Below are 21,515 nucleotides of genomic sequence, written 5' to 3'. Positions count from 1 at the left end.
TGGCGCAGTTGGTAGCACTGTTGCCTTGCAGCAAGAAGGTCCTGGGTTCGATTCCTGGCCTGGGGTCTTTCTGCATGGAGTTTGCATGTTCTCCCCGTGCATGCGTGGGTTCTCACCGGGTACTCCGGCTTCCTCCCACAGTCCAAAGACATGCCTGTTAGGTTAATTGGTCACTCTAAATTGACCTTAGGTGTATGAATGAGTGTGTGCATGGTTGTTTGTGTGTTGCCCTGCGATGGACTGGCAACCTGTCCAGGGTGTACCCTGCCTCTCGCCCATAGACTGCTGGAGATAGGCACCAGCTCCCCCGCGACCCACTATGGAATAAGCGGTAGAAAATGACTGACTGACTGACTGACAAAAATAGCGTCAGATAAAATTGTAGGTTCTACATTGGAAATATAAATGTATCTAAGAATAATGTCTTAAGAAATAAGAGAAACTGGGAAGAAAATAAAAATATATTTGATTTGACAATCAGGCCAAGTGAGCTACAGCAGTGGTTCAGTGTTGAGGCTACGTGTAGACCCTATTCAGACATGAGTCAATGTTCAGTCTATATGAAGCCTAATTTAGACCTACACTACAGGTCCTTCTCAAAATATTAGCATATTGTGATAAAGTTCATTATTTTCCATAATGTCATGATGAAAATTGAACATTCATATATTTTAGATTTATTGCACACTAACTGAAATATTTCAGGTCTTTTATTGTCTTAATACGGATGATTTTGGCATACAGCTCATGAAAACCCAAAATTCCTATCTCACAAAATTAGCATATCATTAAAAGGGTCTCTAAACGAGCTATGAACCTAATCATCTGAATCAACAAGTTAACTCTAAACACCTGCAAAAGATTCCTGAGGCCTTTAAAACTCCCAGCCTGGTTCATCACTCAAAACCCCAATCATGGGTAAGACTGCCGACCTGACTGCTGTCCAGAAGGCCACTATTGACACCCTCAAGCAAGAGGGTGAGACACAGAAAGAAATTTCTGAACAAATAGGCTGTTCCCAGAGTGCTGTATCAAGGCACCTCAGTGAGAAGTCTGTGGGAAGGAAAAAGTGTGGCAGAAAACGCTGCACAACGAGAAGAGGTGACCGGACCCTGAGGAAGATTGTGGAGAAGGGCCGATTCCAGATCTTGGGGGACCTGCGGAAGCAGTGGACTGAGTCTGGAGTAGAAACATCCAGAGCCACCGTGCACAGGTGTGTGCAGGAAATGGGCTACAAGTGCCGCATTCCCCAGGTCAAGCCACTTTTGAACCAGAAACAGCGGCAGAAGCGCCTGACCTGGGCTACAGAGAAGCAGCACTGGACTGTTGCTCAGTGGTCCAAAGTACTTTTCAGATGAAAGCAAATTCTGCATGTCATTCGGAAATCAAGGTGCCAGAGTCTGGAGGAAGACTGAGGAGAAGGAAATGCCAAAATGCCAGAAGTCCAGTGTCAAGTACCCACAGTCAGTGATGGTCTGGGGTGCCGTGTCAGCTGCTGGTGTTGGTCCACTGTGTTTTATCAAGGGCAGGGTCAATCCAGCTAGCTATCAGGAGATTTTGGAGCACTTCATGCTTCCATCTGCTGAAAAGCTTTATGGAGATGAAGATTTCATTTTTCAGCACGACCTGACACCTGCCCACAGTGCCAAAACCACTGGTAAATGGTTTACTGACCATGGTATCACTGTGTTCAATTGGCCTGCCAACTCTCCTGACCTGAACCCCATAGAGAATCTGTGGGATATTGTGAAGAGAACGTTGAGAGACTCAAGACCCAACACTCTGGATGAGCTAAAGGCCGCTATCGAAGCATCCTGGGCCTCCATAAGACCTCAGCAGTGCCACAGGCTGATTGCCTCCATGCCACGCCGCATTGAAGCAGTCATTTCTGCAAAAGGATTCCCGACCAAGTATTGAGTGCATAACTGTACATGATTATTTGAAGGTTGACGTTTTTTGTATTAAAAACACTTTTCTTTTATTGGTCGGATGAAATATGCTAATTTTGTGAGATAGGAATTTTGGGTTTTCATGAGCTGTATGCCACAGTCATCCGTATTAAGACAATAAAAGACCTGAAATATTTCAGTTATTGTGCAATGAATCTAAAATATATGAATGTTAAATTTTCATCATTACATTATGGAAAATAATGAACTTTATCACAATATGCTAATATTTTGAGAAGGACCTGTATATTGCCAAAAGTATTGGATACTTGCCCCTGTATGGACAACCAATCCTGCTATAATTAAGAATACACACAGATATAAATAAATGACTCAAAAAATAATCACTGGGTTAAAAAGCAGCTAGAAATATAAATTAGTGTGTGTTGAAGTTCATTAGAACTTTTAAATTAAATTTAGTCTTTAAACATTTACAGTGATACTTAATGAATAATATTCATAAATACATTTTTCAAAAATAAAGTCTGGTAAATATGGTCATTATTATTCATCATATTAATAACCTTTTTAAAGTAAACTGTCATTCAGGGATGATGCACAGTCATGTTGAAACTGAAGGGGTTATCTCCAAACTGTTCCCACAAAATCAGAACCTTAACATTGTCCAAAATGTATTGGTATGTTGCAGCATTGGGATTTGTTTTACTGTATTTAGTTTCTGTGAAGACATGAGTGTGCAGACTGAGACCTTCTGCACATACAAAAACAATGAACCTTGGTTCACTTCTTATCTGAGGCAGCTGCACACGGATAAGGAAGAGGCTCACAGCAATGGGGACCGGGCCTTGTATAAGCAGGCCAGGAACAAACCTACCAAGGAGATCAACGCAGTGAAGAGAAGCTACAGTGAAAAGTTAAAGAAGAGCTTCTTACATGGAGTTGCTTCTGCTGCATGGAATGGTTTGAAAAACCTGACTGCCTACAGGAGCCATTCTCCCAACCCTGAGCAGAATCCTCGCCAGGCAAATCAGTTAAATGGCCTCTACTTCAGGTATGAAAAGCAGCAGTTCACACCTCAACCTAACTCCTCCACATCCCATTCAGACACAAATTCTTGCCTTACATCAACCACCCTATACCTTCAGACCTCCTGTCTGCACTAAGGATCTCAGAGGTAGATGTAAATAGGATCTTTCAGCACCTGAAAACAACGAAGGCCTCAGGACCTGATAAAGTCTCCACATCATGCCTGACAGCCTCCGCTGACCAACTGGCCCCCATCTTCACTGAGATCTTCAACAAGTCACTGGAGATGTATGACGTTTCCTCCTGCTTCAAACGCTCCACCATCATCCCTGTACCCAAGAAACCCACCATAACAGGATCAAATGACTACAGTCCTGTTGCCATGACGTCTGTGTTCATGAAATCCTTTGACCAATTGGTGTTCAAGCACCTGAAGGACATCACAGACCCCTGCTGGACCCCCTGCAGTTTGCCTGCCAGGCAAACAGATTGGCAGATGATGCAGTCAACTTGGGACTACACTTCATCCTGCAACACCTCGCCCACCCAGGGACGTACGCCTGGATCCTGTTTGTGGACTTCAGCTCAGCCTTTAACACCATCATACCAAACATCTTCACCAGAAACTCACTCAGCTCAAAGTCCCGGCCTCCACCTGTCAGTGGATCACCAGCCTCCTGGAGGACCGACAACAGCAGGTGAGGCTGGGGAGCATCTTCTCCCGCACAAGAACCTTCAGCACCAGCGCCCCCCAGGGGTGTGTTCTCTCCCCACTCCTCTTCTCTCTCTACACAAATAACTGCACCTCAGTGGACCTGTCTGTGAAACTTCTGAAGTTTACAGATGACACTGCTGTTATTGGACTGATCCAGGACGATGAATCTGTGATGAATCTGCATACAGACAGGAGGTGGAACCCACTCAAGACTGCGGAGATGATGGTGGACTTTGGGAGAACACCACCCCCACATATACCCCCATCATCATCCTCAACAGCACTGTATCTACTGTGGACCACTTCCGGTTCCTAGGTACCTTCCTTGGGACTTGACATGGTCCTCACACATAGACAATGGTCGGAAGAAGGTCCAGCAGAGACTCTACTTCCTGAGCCAACCCAAAAAGTACAACCTTCCACAGGAGCTGCTGGTCATCTTCTACACTGCCATAATTCAGTCTGTCCTGTCTCCGTCCATCTCAGTGTGGTTTGGCTCATCCACAAAACACGACAGGTCCAGACTGCAACAAACAATCAGGTCTGCAGAGACAATCATCAGACCCCACCCACCTTGCACACAAACTGTTTATACTTTTACCCTCAGGTTGGCGCTACAGAACCCATATATAAAAAAAATATTCACTAAGAGCAAAGTGTACCGGAGTCAAGTTGATTGTTTGTGTGCACACACTTAGCAATAAATCTTGTGATATAAGGCTGAAAGAGTGTTGCTGGTAACACAGAGATAAGCACTGACTGAATATTTCTGAGGCAGATGAGGAACAGGGTATGTATTTAAATTAATTAAGAATTGTAAGATCATAAATACTCTTAAATTATTCATAATTATAAATAATTAAAAAAAAAAACAATAAAAATGTTAAATGTACGTGTTCGTGTAGCTCATCAAGTAAAGATTCTGTGTTGGTTGCTTTAAAGGTTCTGAGCTCAGGCCCAATTCTGCTCTTTTTTCTTATGCTTGTCAGTGTTAGATAAAACAGGTCTACCTTGACGTTTATATGAACCATTTCCAAAAAAACCACAAAAACAAATGATTGAGGTTTTCTCTGCAGTTTGACCTGCCGTTGGGTCAATTCCAATAAAACAATATAATACCAACTCTTTTGTGCAAATCTTGTTCAAATTCAACAGTTAAATTTAATGGACATTGACCATAAAAGAGGCAATCGGATGGAGATTCCTTAATAAAGGTAAAAGCTTTAAACTCAGCAGAAATTCGAGGAAAAACAGTATTGTCCCTATTTACTAGTTTGGCATCTTGCTTTGTGACAGATAATTATCTCGATAAACAGCCAATGATCTGATACACAGATTTAATATGACTGGATTTACCTCTCATCTATGATTTAGTTCTTTGTTTTAACTCAGTGGATTATGACACAGTTTGATTAATTGCAAGGCAATACAATAACAGCAAAAATAAAAGCAAAAACTCATGGCAAATTCTGTCTGCATTGATAAGATGGTAATAAGAGTGAAAACCAACGTAGTCCAAATGGATTGTTTTTCAGTCAAGTTCTGTAATTTTGTTTTCTGACAACAAAGCATTAAAATATGCAAATGAGTGAAAAACAAACAAGTGAAACAACAGTGAAAACATGCAAATAGTGGCTCAGCAGATTTCTGTAATGCCAATCAATATGTTACTGAAAAGTATATAAATAGTAATTTAACATATAATAAAATCAGTTAAGGAAAAATAAATAAGAAATAAACTCTTGGGTTGAATGAAGTTCATTTTACATCTAAATAAATAATATGTGGTTTTTTTTCCATTTATTTCAGTCAAACTATGACAAATAAACAGGTCTAAAGGTGTACTGTTTTATTCTACTGGAAAATGCTGCTCACAACCCCTCCACAGAACTGTGAAGTGTGCCTCAGCAAAATCATCTGCATGCACCAGCAGCTGAACAACAGAACTATGGTGTCACAATTATTGTGACATCAGTAGCAGTCGATAGATTAAAGATGCTTAAGACGTTTATGGATGGTATAGTTTAAAGTCAACAATAAATCAGTAATTTGAGTTTTTTTCATCTGTTTCAGAGCCAAAGATAACAGGGCATCCTGAATGAGAATAGATAGCTGTGATAATCACTTTGCTGCTGTCTGCTGTATTTTTAGTATGGAGGTCATTTTGAAGAATTGAAGAATTGGCCTTATCTCTGTAAAACATCAACTGCTGAAAGAGGTACCATGAAAACTTGTCTACAGCGTTTCTGGTGCAGTCATTCATCAATTCCTTCCAGTTCCTCTGTACACTGGTGTTATGCAGCGAGAGCCCCCCTTTCATTGAAAAAACTGCAGGAACACAATCCAACAGATGGTGACTGAGCCTACAAATGATCCAAACATTCTGCTCCGTTGTCAAGTCTTACAGTTAGCTAGAACAGTGGTGCAGCTGCTGTGAATTTTAGATGTAGATTAGATTCCTGCTTCTCTGGAGCTGTTGCCACACACCAATGAGTCATCCACAATCTTGGCTCTGAGATGAAAAAACTGACATTATTGAAGAGTGCAAAAGTAAATGTGTGTGTGTGTGCTCTAGCATTTGTTACAATGTAAGGCCCATTTTTCCAACACATACTATGTTATGAGGACCCTGTGTGTTTGTGTGTGTGTGTGTGTGTGTGTGTGTGTGTGTGTGTGTGTGTGTGTGTGTGTGTGTGTGTGTGTGTGTGTGTGTCAAGCAATAGCCAAAAGTTCTTAAGGTAATTAAGAACATTTATATTGCCACTAGAAGGATTGTGTTCAGTGTAGGTCTTGGCTAACCTGACACACCTGTTGGTTTATCATGAACGGCCTACTTGGAAATCTGAAGCTGTTTGAAAGGATTTAGCATATGCACTTAAAATATTGGAAAGGGGACAGAGGAAATGAACCAGGAAAAAAGCTTTAACATATTAATTTCATTGGTCCTTCAGTTTTCATATAACTGATGCAACTAACCTTTGACAGCCACTAAATAAACAGTGGTAAGGCCAACTTTAATTAAAGTACTCCTCATAGACATAATTAAAAGTCATGCAGTGATTGGTTTCTGCTATGGGCAAGGAAACAGTGTTTTAGGGTGCATAAAATAGCATTTGCATGAACCAGTTTGAAATTTCAAGTTTGTAAAAGTCTGCTTTGGTAAACTTAAACATGTTTTTTTTTATGTAATCCCTACACCATCTCTGTTGCACCTGTTGTATAACATCTGTATAATCTGGAGCTGGTAGCTACCTTCAATCCTCCTGCTCAGTGATTCAAGCACCTTGTTCAGAGCATGCGTTGTTTGTTTGGCGCTATCTGCATAAAATGTGTTTTTATTATTTGTTAAATAGGTTATAAAATATCAGCCTGGTTTATCTTGAATTTGACCAGGTTGTAATTTGGTTGGGTGTCCTAAGCAGTATATAGTAGTCTGGCTAGCTATGGCTTTATGTTTCTTGTTTAAAACTACCTATCAGAAGCTATAGCTTCAAATATTTAGAAGAATATTTAAATCTATTTGTGTGGACTGCATCTGCAGAGAATACTTGGATCCACAAATCAATCTTCATCCTTTTTTCTTTCTCTTGATTAAATGTGGATAGGAATAGTTATAAGTTCAATTTAAGGACTACTGTAGCACTGTCATATTTCTTTCTTTTTAGTGCTGATATCCCAGTCCACTGTCCTGATTTCTGCCAACCTTGAATGGACATCAGGTTGTAAACCTAAACAATATGCCATTTGTAAATAATAATGCTGCATGAAAACACAATGTTTGTGTGTTTTCAGTCCATAGCATTTCTTTAAAAGACTTGCACTCATTGTGACTATTTGCTGCAAAATAAAAACATTGAGACAGTATGGTTAGTGAGGAAACACCTAAAGAATTTACTATATTTGTCCTTGAAACACTGATTTTGAAACTTACTCATTACCAGTTTCATGGCCAGTAAAACAGGCTGTGCACATTCATCTTGTCCATTAAAACCAGGCCACTAACTACAGGATGTCTCTGCCAAAAACAGATCTTGTGTCTTCTTACTGCAGCAGTGGGTGTGGTGCCTCCATACTTCCAGTAATGGTCTGTTGTAAAATAGTCAGAGAGTAAAAAGGAAATCTAGGAAATAGGATGACTAACTTCACATAACTAAGAGTAGAAATGTAAACTTAACTGTCAGGACCCTATCTCTAGAGCTGACATTGCATCATATGATTTTTAATCAGGTCAGATGTTTTTTCTTTGGGAACATGGGAGAACAACTGCATGCTGAATAGCTTATAGATTGTGATGGAAAATCTAAAATTTATTTGATATCCAATTCTTATTTTGGTGGTAAGTTAGGTTTTTAGAAGTAAAACAGGAGTTGCAGATGACACCAAGCTAGTTGGGAGTTTTTCTTCTGAGGCCAAATCAGAAAGCAAGCAGCCCCTTGGAGGAAAAGCCCAACTTCCTGTTTGGCATACTTTCCTGTTGAGTGTTAACCAGTTTATATTGTCCTGTTTAGTCCAAATTTCTCTAATTACAGAAAATCCTTTGCTTGAGCTCAAGGTTAATGTTCAGTCTCAGTTTTAGGTCTTGGTCTCTTTAAAAGGGGAAAGATCTTCAATAGGCGAGTGTTTTTTCCTAAGGTAAGTCTTCCTGTTATTCATTTGCTGTTTAGTTAGATTTGACACCAGTATTCTCCCCAAAAACATAATTAAACAGGAATTATAAGCAGGCGCTTGCAGCATAGATATCACTTACAGTTCCAGAATATTTAAAAATGATTTATCCACAGAGATATGCCTGGAGTTGCAGCTAATAAGTGGATTGGTCTCATACCTAATATCCTAACATGCATATTTGCTCTTTAAAGACCCCACATCACCTTAAAAAGCTTGCACAATGTGAAAGTGTTCTAAATGTTACACAACAGTTTATTTGTGAGCACTGTCTGATCTAACAGGGTCTCAAATGCCGATTCCAGTTGGCAAGTTTTAGATGATTAATAATTATAAAAGAAAACATAACGCAATGCATAACAACACTGTCAATAACTATAAATAGAACATCCGTAGTCGACTGAGTTACAAGTTTTAGGGCAGCGTGGGTCATTGGGTCACCTGCTTTTATTCACACGTTCAAATGAGTGAAATCTCATTCTCAATCCTCTGGGTTTAATATGATCCACTGTTTGCAGCTATAACAGCTTCAACTCTTCTTGCGAAGTAAAGTAAAATGTTAATGGGAACATTTGACCATGCTTCCTCATGTACATGTGTGAGGTCAGACACTGATGTTGGAGGAGAAGGCCTGGCTCACAGTCTTGCTCAAATGCATCCCAAAGGTGTTCTGTCATGTTGACGTCAGAACTCAGCACAGGGCAGTCAAGTTCTTCTACCACATTCACGGGTGTTGGAACAGGAAGGAGACGTTCCCAAACTGTTCTTTCAATGGAAGTATTAGGAGCATGAAGAGTTATTTTCATTAAAATGAATGGGCCTAACAAAGCTACTACATAAACTCCACACATGATCCACTCTGCACCAGACTTCGCTCCTAACATCATGCAGTCAGGTAAATGCTGTTCTCCTGACAACTCAAACCCAGACTAATCTGTTTGCTGGTCAGAGGGCATGGTTCATCACTCCAGAGAACATGTCTGCTCTAGAGTCCTCTGGTAGCGTGCTTTACAACAATGCATTTTAAGCTTTGCATTGTACTTAGTGATATAAGGCTTGGATGTATCTGCTCGACAATGAAAACCTATTCCATACACCATATTGTTGACCTCATCTGAAGGCTACATACAGTTCAATTATTTTCTGGCTACCTTTCAGATCCAGATTCGAAGAGATAAAAACCTAAATGCCTACTCATTAGGGTTTTAAGAAAACCCTCAAAACTCACCAGTCTGTAGTGTTTTCTGTTGATAAATTTGACATGAAACAATCCAGCACTGACCTTCCTGTAAGTCCTGTACGTTTGCCTTCTCTGAATGACTGGTTCATGTTTTGGTTAAGTTGATCCAATTTCAGAAAATTGTGATATTCATGTTTGCCTATTTAGTGTTTTTGAGCCTTTTTTCTGATTCTGACATACAGCTTTGGTCAGACGTTTACATACACACCATCAGTATAAATGTCATATCCATATATTTCAGCCTGTGTGAATAATTTTAACACATTTTAACTTTTGACATTGCATTAATTTAAACCTCTTGTATGTTGCATAATCAGTGCACCCTGGAAAAGCATCTGCTTAAAAAACAATAAAAAAAAATCAAAGCTAAGGTGACTTTTATGGCCATGATGAATGGATCTAAAAACTGATGTTTGGAGAACACTAACAGTGTAAATATTTCTGCACATCAAAGGCTGCCAGATACTTGATATCTGTTGTACTGAAATAAAAAAATAAATGTAGTGGCATGAAGTTGTTTGGTTTCTTTTGGTGGAGAGAGGTGAAGTATGGTGATACTTTTGCTTCAGGAACTGCTTCATTTCTTTTTGCCTTAATATATTCAGAGAGCATGCATTTTTTTCTTGGTCTTTTTGGTCAGCAAATTGTGAATGAGACTAAAATTCAATTGTGCTGTGCTGACATTTTTAAGAAATGTTTTAAAGTTATTGATATAAAAACACAAGGTTGAGTTTTGCTGATGTGGCTCAGAAGAACAGCAGTAGTTTAGGATGTTGATGGTTGGATTTCAGTTTCTCTTTGTTCGCCGTGTAGAAAATTTGCACAAATAATTTTTTTCCCAGTGTGAATGTGAGGATGAATAAGTGAAGTTGGCTTGCAGTGTGCATGAAGGAGCTCTGAGTGGTAAACAGAAGTAGAAAAAAGGCTAAATAAAAACAGGCAAAGTGAAATGGATCTCAGTGGGTTGGAGTCTTTGTTAGACGTCCTGCTGTGTAGAAATGATTCCTAACCTAACTACACGATAAGCTCGTCTTCTTCATACAGCTGTCCAGTTTTAGACAGATGTCTGTGTACAGTTGGCCCTTCTCCACAGCATCACATTACACAGACACCTATAAAAACATCCATGGCTTTCCTCTGCTTAGGTAAAGTTTCTAGTCCTGCAGGAGTAGAAAACACCACCGGCCAAAGATGATTAGTATTAATATATGTACCCATTTATCACTGTCTGAGTGTTGGAGCTGAGCTGAGGTTTTTGAGGGAATTGTGTTTATTTGGAAATGATGGTGGATCATTAATGCAGCACAATGACACACGAGTGTTTTTCTGTTTCTCCTGAAAATACCAAAGCAGGAGGCCAGCGGGGGAACCAGTGGTCTCCATGTGTTTTTGCTTTTCTCAAACATTTCCGTCCACATTTCATCATCTGCCTCCCAAAATGATGCTGGAATGTTTTGTTTATTGTCCAGCCGGTTTTGTCACGAGGGTTTAGCCTCATCATAAAAGCTCCAATTCATTTTGTTTTTAAGATGCTCTCCTAAAGATGGACAAGCTTAAAGATTCTTGTTTAGTTCAGATGTTCATCATTTTCTAAATATGTGAACTTCTGATTAGATTCTGAACTGTAATTGATAGCCCTCTAATACAGCTATCTAACCTATGTGTTAATTGCAATTCAATTTTGTTCTTATGTGAACAAACATTTTAATATTTTCTCTGAAACAGGTATCCAAATTAGAAGAGGGTGTACAGGGGATATAGATAATTACATACACTGCGTACAATAAAAGACTTCAGACTCGACTTAGACTTGTGGCCTAAACACTTGAGACTTGACTGGGACTTGAGGACCCATATTCACAAAGAATCCTAAGGCTAAAAGTAGCTCCTAGCGATTTTAAGAAAAATCTTAGAATTTTTCTCAGAATTTTCCCTCGGTAAGATAAAAGTTATTCACGAAGCATCTTAGACCATAGAGCTCCTAACGTGAGGGGATGTTAAGAGTAGTCAGGACGACTTTTAGTGACCCTAAAAGTGTCTTAAGCATAAAGATGGAGGAAAGACGGAGAGAAAGGAGAGATATTCTCCTACAATGAATAACAGTAAATTAATAAAACGCAACCGACTCGAACGCACAGGGATACACCCTCTTAATAGTCGAGTAAATGAGCGCATAAACTTCTATAACAATCATACAATTATTAATATAGAGATAAGATAAACTTTATCATTCCCCTACGGGAAAATTAAATATTTTCAGCAGCAGGACAGGTTAAAGGTCAACCTGTAGTTAGGTAATATTAAGAAGGATAAATAAATTATAGAAACTAATAATACTAAATAACCATGAATAAAAGTAAAAACATGTACAAACACTGCAGTACAGAAGAATTTAAATACTACTATCCTGGGACCAAATGTATGTTTCAACACTCCTCTGTTCTCCTCTGCCACTTGTGCCAACACCAGGCTTTGTTCCTCTGTTCTCCAAGTTTTTTCAATATTTGGTGAACATTTTACCAAATCCCTGTCCAGGGTGTACCCTGCCTCTCGTCCATAGACTGCTGGAGATAGGCACCAGCTCCCCCGCGACCCACTATGGAATAAGCGGTAGAAAATGACTGACTGATTTTACCAAATCAAACTTCTTAATACAAAAGAAGGTAATCAGTAAAATTGTAAAACAGTAAAATGCTGACAGCTGAATGTCCACATTAATCAGATTAATCAGATAGATAAAGATGGACAATGACCAGCATGGTAAGTAGACAACAATAAGCAAATCAAAAAAAGCTTGTAATAAGGTTCAAACATTTTGATGCTGCGTGACAATTGATTTAAGTTTGCTAAGTTTCATTATTATGATCTACACATTTCTTAATCCAGTCTAAATTCTATGATCGGGTAATTTCTCTCTATTGATTATTAGGAGCCCATTTTTTGCAACAACCAACCACAGCTTTAAGAGACAGCATCACACCTAGCAACGGGGTCAACCACACCTCACTATGGTAGACTCTCTGCAGCTAGCTGAATAACTGTTAAGCCAGGACTCCTTTGCAGGAATGTTTAGGCTATGATGGGAGCTTTGTGATTGGAGAATACAGGCCCTGGTCCGAGACTTGAGTCTTAGTAACAGTTTCTATCTCATGTAATAAAGAGTGAAAGGATCCCAGTATGTTAGCTACAAACTGCAGCTGCTGTGGATGTTTTACTGTGAAAGGAGCTTGATTATTAGCCATTGATGTTGGTGGATTATTATGGGATGTTAATGGCTCATACCAATCTGTTCATGTTAGCTGTAGCTTCATAATAATGAACACAGGAATGTTTCTCCAACTGAACGCTCAATAAAATGACTTTGGATCAATAAGGAAACAAATTAAATGTAACTCTGACATTCTCTCACTGTTAAGTTAGCTGCAGCATTAAAATGACACTTCTGGTGAAACATATCTAAATAAAAGCACTTCCTGTTCTGTTCATTTAGAAGTTTAAAACTCATTTATTTACTTCACTTTGTCTCATTCATTATGTTGTAATTTATACCTTAAATGAGAAACTCTTTACTATTTAGAATTGAGGACAAAGGTTTTAATTGTGGATTTAGAAAATGATTTCCCATTATTATTAAAAGTTCTCCAGCTGAGAGTCCATCCATCCATCTAATGGAGTGGACAATATGAAGACAGGGATAAACAGCTGTTAGCTTAGTCATTACAAAGACAACAAAGGACTTTGATTCATTCAGAAATTCTACATTAACAGATTTTAAGCTTTTTCTATTATTTTTCTTATATCATAATGCCCATTTATATTTCTAAACGGGCTACTAAAATAGTTGATACATTTTCAAAATATTAGAAATCAGCCTTTATCAGATTTTTGGGTGGTAAGTTAAATGTTGCAAGATTAAAAGAGAACCAATAATAAATATTAAAAGACTGAAAGATAATTACGGTGGGGAGAGCAAGTATTTGATACACTGCTGATTTTGCAGGTTTTCCCACTTGCGAAGCAAGTGACAATGTTCTTAGTTTTATGGCTTTGTAAGCACTTGTGGCTTTCAGTTACACTGTGTAAAGGCCAGGGATGGACGTGCAGAGACAGAGAGGGTGTGGTGTGTGAAGCCAGACAGTAGCTTCTGTGCATGAGGTAACTGGAGCTACTGGGCTTTAACACATACTGTATGTTTGTATTCAACTAAGGAAAAGTCATTTTCTTTTCAGAAAGGCTATGCTTTTTAGTTGTGTTGGCTATAATAAATGTTTTATTGTTGTAAGTACTTGTCAGAAACATCAGTCTTTTAGAGTTTGATTATGATTTACAGTTTATTAATTTGATCAATCCAAAATACTCAGAATTTGTCCCATTGGTTGGTGCAGATGGACACTTTTTAGGGCTAGATTTAAAGTTATGCAGAGAAATGAAAATCATCTTGAGATGAAAAATGTTAGTACAAATATTTGTTTCACGTTTTGTTTTAATTTTAACTTCCATATAAGTAAGACTACAACTATCAAAGAAATGTTCCTTCTAAGCAGACTTCAATACTTGGCCGAATACAGCAAGCATGTTTGATGAAAGTCACCCACTTCCCATTCTTCTTGCTGAGAATAGATTAAACCTTTCTCTGTCCCAAGAAATAGAAACCAGTTTACTCAAAAAACGTTAGGAAACTGCATGCCTCTCTTTTTATAAGGCAGATGTGTGGGAATATTTTTCTGTCAGATCTGCAATAGTTTACAGATCTCTTTTCTACAAAAATTAGACTAATTTGTTCATTTTTATTAAAATATGTATTTAGTTCATTGTTGAACAGTTAAAATAAAATAAAAAATGCTGTCACATTTTTAAATAAAAGAAATACAAATATTTTCTGCTTGACTATTTTGGCCCACTGGCGAAATGTTTGTTACCAATAGTTTATATAGTAGAGTTTGCAACAGTTTTCATCACAAGGCACTGTCTGAGTGCTGAGGTTCTTGTTCTGAGAAGGAAAAGCTCGTCCTTTTTGTTTGCCAGGAAGTTGACATTCACCAGGTGGATAAACAGGAGCCGAGAGGAACTAATGCCTTCTAACAGGAAGAAACCTCCAGCGGAACTAGGTACAGTGTCAGACATTTATCTAGAGCTGCAACTAACAATTATTTTGCTAATCAATTAATCTGTCGAATATTTTTTGGATTAATCGATTAATAATCAGATAGTGAAAGGTGCTTAATAGGAGAGTTCTTACAGAATCTGAACCAGGTGAACTAAAACTGTGCCACTTGAGGAGTTCTGGATCGAGCATATTTACAGACGAAGATTTTTATCTCAAATCAAAATGTACATTTTTGTACAATTTTGGCCTAATTGCTGCTCTGAGTGAGTTCTTTCAGCAAATGACATGTTCTAGAGTCTGTATAGTCCAGTTAACGATAATGCGATTACTAAATTAGGTGACGTCGTTTCAATACATGATTATTCACGATTGATACGATTAATTGTTTCAGTCCTACATTTATCATAAATTACTCGGAGTATTATCCACTCTTATTCGTTCTGAAATTTCCTAAAACTCTATTATTAAATATACAGAATTTTCTTATTAGGTTTAATCTCCATGAAAGGAAACATTTGATGCTGGAATACTGGATTCTGATGCCGTTTTCCTGCCTGTGACAGCTGCTAGCTGTTTGCATACATCATGACATATCATTAAGTTGTCGGCTGAGTATATTAAGCAGCCATGGGCCTTATGCAAGTCTTAGCATGTTGTGATTATGATTCACTGTGGACTTTTTTGTTCAACTGATTTACTGGAGGGCTATTTCATCATCACTGCTCTTAGAAAAGGCCTCTGGCTGTTCTTTCTTGGAAATGAAGAGAATGTACTTTCAGCAGTGAGGGCCATTTTGAATTACTATGTGCTGATGGTTCTTCACAGTAAAGATAAGCATAGAGTATTTTAGTTCTTCCCACATATTAAAATTATAGCAGTGGTGCCTCAGTTGTTTCTATTGGATGCATTTCAAGTGAAATTTGTTATTGAATGAGACATATTCTGCCCATTTGTGACAAGTTGGTATAATTTGTTTACCGTGTAAACTACTGGACCATCTGTGCAGCCACAATATGTGTTATAGTAAATAATTCCATTATAAACAAAGCTTTATGTTTTATGAAGGCTTCTTTCAGATTGGCTTCATGTCTAGCAATCTGTGTTTTTTCTTATCCCATAAACTAGCATTATAAAATCCAAGTTGTTTGATCCACTTGTCATGATTTAGCCTGTGCTGAATATGTTAGAGGTATCCAGTTTTGAAATGCCGTCTGTCATGGGGGTAAATAGCCGTGGTGAGACGATGTGAATATATTAGCTTGTTTCAGATTTGTCCTTGTGTGAAAGTTACATCAGCTTGGTTCCAGCAGAGCTGATCAGAGATCAGTGGATCCTAACTTTTTACCATGGTGTTTTGAATAAATGTAAGCTGTACTGCCAATATCAGTCAGTTGGTGATAGAGGATTTGAAATATTTTGAAAAACAATTGAAAACTAAAGGTGAGAGGAAAAACAATAGTTTCTAAATGAACCTCTTCGAACAGATGGTATATATACAGTTAGGGTATTAATGCTCACATAGAATCTTTTCTGGATGATTTGCAGATGATGTGTCAGCAGACGGCAGCACCGATTACCCTGACCGGAATTCCACGATGGAGGTGCGCCTGCAGGCGCAGGAGGATGAGATCACGCTGCTGAAATCATCGCTGGCTGATGCCCTGCGGAGAATCCGCATCCATGACCAGCTTCTCCCTTTACTGAAGCAGCAGCTGATAGCAGGTCAGTGTTTAGAGCTGAGCTTTGGGAGTTGGAACTCTGTCAAAGTTTACTTTGACCAGAGTAAATCCAGGTCATCATAGCCTATGTCAAATATACTGTCAAGTTCTTATAATCATTCATGCAGAAACAGTGATTGCCTGCAAACATATGGAACATTCCTTTTGATCCCCTCAGTGAACCCCAGTGCTGCACGGGTACTCAACCAGGTGTGTTACGCAGATGGTTTCAGCAGCGTCAGAAAACTCTCAGCGAGTTCACCCAACGATGGAATTCACCACGCTGCCTCTGCTGCTAGGTGATTCACATTCAGAGCGACGCAACCTTTTACAGCCACACTGCTTACCTTAAGCTGTGCATGACTGCTAATGATCTCTCATTTTTGCCAACTGATATTTTAGATGTTAATAAAAAGTGACAGTTTAGTTGGTTTACTTAGTCATGATGATAGCGACGGAATTACAGAGCATCCCCGTGTCATTATCTGCTTCAATCAAAGCTTTTGTGTGTCAGTTTTGTTAGATTATCTATCCATCTATTGTATTTAGAAGCTTGTCATTGCAAGGATACCGCAGACAGGTCGCCGCTCTTTCACAGGTCACCACAGAGACACACAGGACAAACATGCACACACTTACTCCTAAAGGCCATTTAGGGACCAATTAACCTTACATGCATGTTTTTGGACTGTGGCAGGAAGTCTGAGTACTCGGGGGTAACCCATACATGTACAGGGAGAATGTGCAAACTCCATTCAGAAATAATATTGGCAAGATTCAAACCTTGTTGATGATATTTTTTCAACCTGCTCCCTCTTCCCCAGGGAAGAAGCAAAAAAAGCAAATTATGCAATAATCTGGTTGCACATGTGTGCACAGCCCTCAGCTAATACTAATAATACTGATTGAATTTTGGCATTCAGTCTTCGTGGATGCCTTAGATCAATTATATTGTATCTGATTAACTTGATATAAAGCTCAGCTGTCCTACTTAGATTTTCCTGACTTTTGCACATGTGCATCCTTTAATTAAAGCCATAGATTGCAGAGAGGTTACAGAAGGGCCTTATTGTATAAAGGTATCAGTCAGGAGAAGGGTATTACAAAATCCACTGCATTATTTATTTATCACTGCAGAATGAAGAAAGTAATGACTAACTGAAAAAAATGGAACAACAGTGACATTACTAAAATTGGATGTTTTCACCAAAATGATTGAAAGAACAAGATGAAAACTGCTCAGGGATTCTTCCAAGAGGCCAACAGGAACACTAGAAGAGCTGTAGGAAATTCCAACAAAGACGGGTTGTGTCCTGCATTTGACAAAAATATTCAGTGTTCTCCATATGTCTGGACTAAAGAGTAAGGTTGTGAGATATATTTTCTTTTAAAGAAGACATCCAGTCCTCTCTCAAAACAGTCTGGGACAATGTGTTATTGTCTGATGAAACTAAACATCAACCTTTGGCCTGAATTCCAAACATCTGTTTGGCCCAAAAAATAACACTTAACATCACCATAAGAACACCACAAACCACAGTGAAATATGGTGGTGGCAGCATCATGCTGTGGTGTTACTATTTTTCAGATGAAACCAAGGTTGAATTAACTAATATTGTGAATACCAACCAATTTTAACCTAAAACCTTCAGATAAACTTGAAAGATTAAAATCAAGGAGGATTTTGTTTTTTAGCATCACAGAAGCATGCAGATAAATTAACAGTCGAATGGTTTCATGGCAGGAAAGGAGAAGTCTTAGAATGACCGAGACAGAGTTATGAACTAAATCCAACAGAACATCTGGGCTCACTTGAAGGGGGCTCTGAACAAGAAATGGTCTCACAGTGTGATAAAACCTTTGGAAGGTAGAGTGGCAAATGTTACCGAGTCCAAATGTTCCATGGTGATAGACTCTTACCAGAGATGACTGAATGCTAAAATTTAACTTAAAGGAGCTTCAACACAAAGGGATAAGGCCACATTTACATTTTTTTTCAGACTTGCAAAAGAAAGGTGGCATTCAAGTACAGATTAGTAGGATTTCCGGAGCCATTAACATGAAGGATCATAAGGGGATCATGTTTTATTTATAGCATATATAAATAGTCATTTTAAGTGATGTTTGCCTGTTCATCGCTTTGGTTGTGTTCATATGTTTATCTTACTGTATGACTGGTCTGTGTTGTTCCCAACCTCTGTACCTTCTTCAGGCAACAGTCTGAGAGCAATGTGAGCAATGCTAATGGCCACATAGGAGGCGTAAATTCCTCGGAGCACCAAAGCCACCAAAGACTGCCATCTCTGGATAAGTCAACTCAGACTGAGCCCACCATGTTCTCACTCTCAGAAGGCGTCCAGAGCCTTCAGCTCGAGGATGCCTTTCCTCCAGGGCAGCTTGCGCTTGACGGGACACGAGGCAAGCTCCACCATATCCCTAGTATGGAGGAAGAGGAGGAGGACCGGGTTGATGAAGAAGCCAGACGGGACCAAAAAAAAGAAATGAATTCGGCTCCGTCAGTGGAGGAGCACTTTCAGCCATCCACGGTGAGATGCCTTCAGAAGGAAGAATTCCAGGATGGAAGCTGTTCTCCGGATGAGCCACGCTCTGCCTCAGCCTCACCTGGCTCAGACCAAAACCTCAGCTCTCGCTCTGGACCCCTATCCCCCATCCAGGAAGGAGACAGGACGCTGTGCGTGAGATTGCCTCACCGCTGCTTTGTTCCTAACCAGATTAATCTTTTCTTGTAGCTGATTGCATGGCTTTTTAAGACTAAATCAACTGTACTATTGTCAGATTTGAATTCTGCAAACTCCAGCTGTTCTGACCCCCCCTTAATACAGTGATCTGTAAGTGAAACATTGAGGGCTGTTTCCTGCTTTAATCCGAACATTATTTTTTTCCCCATGTGTCTTATTAGGGTGTTGGAAAAGCATGTAGTGGAGCATTTGGTCACGCTGAGTGACATATCCATAATTACATTAACTGCACTGAAGCAAGTGGAAAATGTGATATGAGGGCAGGTCAACATGGGACATTAAAAAAATTGTATGATGAGGGTAGCAGTACACACATGCTTAGACTGAATAGGTTAGGGAGTTTGTAACACTCAGTAGTTGTAACTTTTCAAAGATCATCTGTCCAGACAGGCAACATTAAATGAGAAATGAATGAAAAGCCCATTATATAACGGATTAGATAAAGATAAAGACAACCGCTGTTCAACTGGGTTTTGCAGAAATAATCTAATCTTTGAATCGCTCACCATTGTGCTTAAACAAATCAAATTCTGGGATGACTACTTTTGTTCTTCTCTTCCAACCCTTTTCAATAACTACCTTTACAATGGTCTGGAAAGAACGTAGTGCTGAAGCACAGCTGCTCTTGTTTACTTAAACTGGTTCTTGTACATGCATGACTTACTTTTTGTCCTTTTTGCTTTCTGTGGCTTTGAAGAAGGTTTTTTTTCTCTAATGACTAACATACATTCAGGATCTCAGTTGTGGCCTTTTGGCCCTTGATCTACCCCTGATCAAAGGCTTAAATGCCAAGTAAATGCCTTGCACCCTTCTAGAGATCAGATCAAATATGTTTGTCAACAGAAATTCTGTGTGATATGTCTGATGTTTTTCAAATAATTGTTTTAAAAAAATAATTTATGTCTGATTTCGGTGAAGATGAGACCAAAGAAAGAATACTGTAAAGGAATTTTAGATTTTTTTTAACATATGGTCAATTGTGTGATGACTAAACGCTTCCTTAAACATTTAGGAAGAAGGTTTATTGCCAACTGAGTTTCACTTCTTATATTTGGGTTACAGTGAAGCAATAAATTGATCTTTTATTAGTTCTTTGTGGTGCTTTTGGTACATCAACTAATCATCAGTTGCAAGAAACTGTTAAAGAGACGTTTTGCTGGTTTTCCATCAAAATATTCAGTAAATGTTATTTAATTCACTTTCAATTACTCATATAGCGTCACACCCACAAAGTCAACAAGTCCAATTCATATCTAATTTAAAACAATTCATATTATGATATATACCATTTAATCTAATGCAGTCAGGTTCAGATTCAAATCTAGTCACATACAGTCTGGTTCCTGACTGTGAATTTTACATACCAAAGTAATCTAGGCTTACATGTGAGGACATCTGCCTTACAGCTAAAGCTCTGGTCAAACAGGTCACTAAAATGACAGTGACCCCAAACACAGCAGCAAATCGACCAAAGAAAAGCTGAAAAAGAAAAGAATAAATGTGCTACAGTGGCTCAGATACTGAAGATTGCAATGCATTAAAAGCAGTTGTGTAAAGAGTATACCAAACCTTCACCCAGTCTAAGTATTTATTTAGGTAATTTAACACCTAACAAGATCATTTTTAATTCATACATGAAATCTGAAAATTTAAAGAGGACACGTCAAGTCAAATCAAATCAAATCAACATGAGTCCTTCAGTGAACCAGTTTCTCCAGATGAACATGGCTGATACTGTTGCTGATATGGCAGTTAAAGTAGGATAGTTTCTGTGTACTTTTTGTCAAACTAAAAGCTTTACTACCTTGATCTTATGCTAATTAGTTTGGCTTCTTTAGCAGCAAATCTTCTACGTTTTTGTGATGAGAACTGAGACTGTTATCAAACTAAATTTGGTTTAGATAGAGAAATTAAATCAGTATTAAAATTAAATTGCAGTAGGTATTCCTGTTTCTCTGTTTGCATGCATTTTATCATGCTGGTATCCTCTTGCCCCTTGCATGCCTTAGCTGTTGGATAATTCCTACCCTGATTGTAGAATTTATTAGCGATTCTTTTATTTTATTTTATTTTATTATATTTTTTTGAAAGCTGATCCTTTTGTGCTGTGCCACTCAAGGGTTCGTAGAAACAGTGAGAAACTGGGGAACCCTGAGAAGCAGAGGAAGCGCCTGGATAAGAAGGCAGCGTCTTCAGCCAACCTCCTAACCCGCTCCCCCAGCCTGGAGAAGTGAGGCACACTGCCATCATTCACAGCACACACCAAATTAACTCTCAGCTCACTTTTTCCTTTGGCTCCAGCAGCCTCACATATCCTCTCCAAAAGACAGTTGTTGGGACACTGATTTTCATAACAGGATTCCTCACAGATACAC

General features: G+C 38.8%; 1 protein-coding gene across 3 annotated transcripts in view; it reads left to right on the top strand.

Annotated features, from left to right (window-relative positions):
• eml3 (EMAP like 3) overlaps positions 1-21,515 on the top strand; it is a 75,297-nt gene that overhangs the window by 11,666 nt on the left and 42,116 nt on the right. For 2 of the 3 annotated variants that reach the window (XM_047386098.1, XM_047386099.1), the window contains exons 2-5: positions 16,209-16,385; positions 16,560-16,680; positions 18,594-19,073; positions 21,260-21,370. In XM_047386098.1, coding sequence (XP_047242054.1) covers positions 16,209-16,385; positions 16,560-16,680; positions 18,594-19,073; positions 21,260-21,370 — 889 coding nt within the window. The remainder of the gene's footprint in view (positions 1-16,208; positions 16,386-16,559; positions 16,681-18,593; positions 19,074-21,259; positions 21,371-21,515) is intronic. The other variant, XM_047386100.1, reaches the window with a different exon arrangement.

The sequence above is a fragment of the Girardinichthys multiradiatus genome, chromosome 14 (genome assembly GCF_021462225.1).
Source record: "Girardinichthys multiradiatus isolate DD_20200921_A chromosome 14, DD_fGirMul_XY1, whole genome shotgun sequence".
In the NCBI taxonomy this organism is placed as follows: Eukaryota; Metazoa; Chordata; class Actinopteri; order Cyprinodontiformes; family Goodeidae; genus Girardinichthys; species Girardinichthys multiradiatus.
This window is presented reverse-complemented; position numbering and strand designations above follow the sequence as displayed.